Source organism: Miscanthus floridulus, chromosome 10 (genome assembly GCF_019320115.1).
Source record: "Miscanthus floridulus cultivar M001 chromosome 10, ASM1932011v1, whole genome shotgun sequence".
Lineage (NCBI taxonomy): Eukaryota > Viridiplantae > Streptophyta > Magnoliopsida > Poales > Poaceae > Miscanthus > Miscanthus floridulus.
Genome location: NC_089589.1, coordinates 139,980,768 through 139,984,962, shown reverse-complemented (window position 1 = coordinate 139,984,962; position 4,195 = coordinate 139,980,768). Strand labels below are relative to the sequence as shown.

The following is a 4,195-nucleotide window of genomic DNA, read 5'->3' as shown; positions in this document are numbered from 1 at the left end:
GCCTCCCAGCGCAACAGTTTCTGCATCCACTCTTTGTCTTCCGATTTGATCTCAGTGTCGATCCACTGCTCAAAATCATAGAGCGGTGGAGGGGTCTGCAATACATGCAAATGTTACACAACAAATAATCCATGCATGATTTCATATGAAACAAAATAATTATTACACAGCATTAATTTCTCACCATCTTGTTAATGCGGCGCTGACGAAGTGTAGGCTGAAACGCAAAATTAGAACACATCCAATACCTCTGCCTATACGTGTCCTCTTCATCGGACTTGGCCACCTTGCAAGGAGCACCGCAAAAACACATGGGCATAGGAACACCGCTAGGCGGAGGCAATGGGTCGAAGGCATTTTCGGTCATCCGGCCATAACTACAATTGAAACAATTTTGTTCTGAGAACCAAAGGCAATGAACATTAAACCATAAACCTAGGGTTTCTCATTTGCTACACATCAATGAAACCATAATATAACAAGATGTGCTAAGGTTACCTTGGTTTACTAGCTTTTCCACGTCTTGACATCCTAAGGTTGCATATTACAAATATTAATAATCGCTTCAAAACCCTAGTAATGACGTACATAGGGCTACAAAATACACCTAACATAGAACAAATCAATGAGTAAAAATGAGGAGGGGAGAGAGGATACCTTGCTCTTGAAGATCTACGGATCAAATTAAAGTTTTTTAGGTGTAAATAGTCGATTTAAGAGATTGAACGGGTTGGGGAGATGATGAACCCGAGAAGGAGGAAGAACAAATGAAACAAGCCTCGGATAGGGAAAACCGGTCGTGGGTTTTGAATCTAGGCTCGGCGCCGTTATCTGTGGCGCCGAGGTATGTGCCACGTAAGTGACAGATTGACGTCCACGTAAAAGAGGGCTAGGCACCTCGACGTCGTGAATCACGACGTGAGTTTACGTCGTCCAGGGATCTAAATATGAATTTTCTAAAAAAAGGGGCCAAATTGCAAAAAAAAAAAACGTGCAGCGCGCGGGGAGCATTTGTAAGGCATACATGGGGTGCGGCACGCGCGACGTGAGTAACGTGACGACGGGAGCAGTGGTCAGTTGACGCACGCAACAGCAGCAACCGCGGCACGGAGGAGGCCGTACGTCTCGCCATCGTCCTCCACCGTGCCCCAACGGGCGTGCGGCGCCGTACGGTGTGGAGCGCAGCCGTAGCCGTAGGACAGCAGGGAGGCAGGCAGGGAAGGACGGACGGGCGGTGCCGTGGCCGTGCCGGTGATGATGGGCGGCGTGGAAAAGAAAACGGAAACGTGGCCCGTCGTAGGCTACCGCCTACCCGCGGCGCAAGGGCTAGTCGCACCGTAGAGGCACCGAGGATGCTGACAGGGTGGCAGCCTGGCCGCCGCACCCGCACCCGCACCGATCCACGCACGTCCCAGGACAGAGGAAAAGCGAAGCCGTAGCAGCAGCGATGGCTAGGTGGTACGTACCTGAACTGTGCGCCGCGTCACCTGCTCGTACGGTTCGGATCTCCACACCCCGCACGGACAGCTGTCGGGCGGTACCTGCTCTACCCGCCTAGCACCGTCTTCACTAGCCGCCCTGCAACGCTCCCGCTCCGTCGCCGCACCGTGTGCTGGCCCTGCCGCGGCACGCGGCGGCGGCGCTATCCGTTCATCCTGCTCCAGCGGCGACGGCTGCTTTGCGAGAGCGCATTGCCATCGTCGTCGGGACGAGCGGACTGCTCACTGCTGCGACGAGTTCCTCGGGGGCCCACCGGCAGCCGGGCAGGCGAGGGACCGCCCTGCGGTTACGCGGTTCGTCAGGGTCAGATCTGGTAATCCGCCGGGCACAGGGAATAATAATGTCCTCCCACGAGGACATCCGCGGAGTCCGCTTATTACCACACGGCCCCTAGGGACACCCAGAGACAGACCAAATGCGTTTTTAGCGAAACCGCGGGGGCTGATCCGCGAAACGGCCCCGCGAGTTGTTCGTCAGGGTCAGATCTGGTAATCCGCCGGGCACAGGGAATAATAATGTCCTCCCACGAGGACACCCGCGGAGTCCGCTTATTACCACACGGCCCCTAGGGACACCCAGAGACAGACCAAATGCGTTTTTAGCGAAACCGCGGGGGCTGATCCGCGAAACGGCCCCGCGAGTTAAAAACTCCCCACCTCCGCGCTCTCCCACGCTTCTCCCACCACCGTTTCCCAGTTCCCACCCCCATCCAACACACCGGCACCACCACCAAGGTCCAAGGCACTGGCACCAACCCACCAGCAGCTCTTCGCCTCCACCGCCCCGGCGATGGCCGCTTCCACCGCGGCAGCGGACGCCGACGCCGCGACTGCCAGCGGCGCGGACGAGCCGCAGGCGGCCTGCGACGACAGCGCCTGCTCGACGCCGTTCGTCAGCGCGCCGTCCAGCCCCACGCGGGACCCCGACCGGGACCCCTACCCGTCCCACTTCTTCTTCAGCGCGCCGACCAGCCCCACCCGCGGCGGCGGGAAGGACGCCATCACCGGCGTCCTCGACTTCGACTTCGACTTCTCCTCGCGCTTCCCGTCGCCCTCCGCCGCCGCCATGTCCTCCGCCGACGAGCTCTTCCACAATGGCCAGATCCGCCCCGTCCGCCTCGCCGCCGCGCTTCTCCAGCCCCACCCGGACCCCGCCGCGCTGCTCGACTTCGTCCCCGACACTGCCGCGGAGCAAGAGGCTGAGGCGGACGAGCGCGGCCGCGTCCGGAGCCGCTCCCTGCGCCGGAAGGCGCGCTCGATGTCGCCGTTCCGCACGCACTGGCGGTCCGCGTCCCACGCGCCTGTACCGCTGCCGGAGCCCGAGTCCGCCGACGAGGCAAAGCCGGCAGCGACCCCCGCGGCGTCGCGCTCGTCGTCGTCCTCGTCCACCGCCTCCTCTGCCTCGTCCACGTCGTGGTCGTCCTCCCGCGGATCCCGCCGCTTGGGCGGGTTCCTGAAGGACCTGCTCCATCGGAGCAAGTCGGACGGCGGCAAGACCACCCACCACCAGCACCAGCATTCCCACCAGGCTGCAGCAGGTCCAGCTCCGCCAACCGCGGCGACTGCGAAGGCGAGCGCATCGTCACCAACTCCGTTTCCGTCACCCGCGGCGGCGAAGGGGAGGAGCAGTGGCGCGCCGGGCCACCGCGGCGGCGGCAGGAGGAGGTCGGCGCACGAGCGGCTGTACGAGGCGCGGCGCGCGGAGGCCGAGGAGATGCGGCGCCGGACGTCGCTGCCGTACCGCCAGGGCTTGCTCCTCTTCGGCTGCATCGGGCTCGGCAACCGCAGCTACGGCGCCGTCCACGGCCTCGCCAGGGGGCTCAACGCCGCCGCCGCTGTCTCCTCCAGGTCGTGACTCGCGACCGGCGACGGCGTTGCTGATCTTGGTGCTGTGCTGAGCTGGGCTGGGTGCTCTGCTGTGGTACTCTGTCAGTGTGGTGGTATGGTAGTGTTTAGTGGCTAATCCACTGTCAACAAGTGCAAAATCTGCAAAGAATGTAGTAGAACTAGTAGCTTAGGAGATGGTTCTTTTGTGGTTGAATCTGCCTGCTCGTATAATATAGCCTATTGTATGGATTTTGGGGGTCAGCTTGTTCATCCCGCGGAGATTAGTGGAAACATGTTAGTACTGTTAAAATGCTTGTTCATGTGAACTCGTCTTTCTTTGCTTTCTCAGAAACCAGAGAAACTGAAACTGACGTAATACGCAATCGGTTTTCGGCTAGCTGAAAAAATGAAAAGTTTCTTAACAGTTCATCTGTGTTCAGTAAGAAACCAGATTCAGCTATTCATTCACCAGATTCTCCTCAACCTTCGTAGACATGCACATTTCGTTTGTTCATTCATTCATAACAAACTGGTCCCGTTCAAGCCTGATCGCTGGGGCTGGCTGGGCTGGCCAGCCCCCTCACAAAAACACTGTTTATCCGAACCACCCAGCCCCTCACAAAAACACTGTTTATCCGAACCACCCAGCAGTACTTCTCTCTCACGTAAACGAACCAGCAACGATACGAACCAGTCAACCGAACATGCTCAAGCTGAGTACAGCCCCTTGCCGAGTTTTTAGGGCCTGTTTAGTTTCTCTTCAAAACGCCAAATTTTTCAAGATTTCCCGTCACATCGAATCTTTGGACGCATGCATGAAACATTAAATATAAATAAAAAATAAAATTAATTACAAAGTTTAGATAAAA

At 57.9% G+C, this 4,195-nt stretch overlaps 1 protein-coding gene across 1 annotated transcript; it reads left to right on the top strand.

Annotated features, from left to right (window-relative positions):
* Positions 1-2,184: 2,184 nt before the first annotated feature.
* On the top strand, positions 2,185-3,646 carry LOC136487366 (uncharacterized). The gene has a single exon (XM_066484531.1). The coding sequence runs from the start codon at positions 2,290-2,292 to the stop codon at positions 3,352-3,354; it is 1,065 nt and encodes a 354-aa protein (XP_066340628.1). The 5' UTR covers positions 2,185-2,289; the 3' UTR covers positions 3,355-3,646.
* The last annotated feature ends 549 nt before the right edge of the window (positions 3,647-4,195 follow it).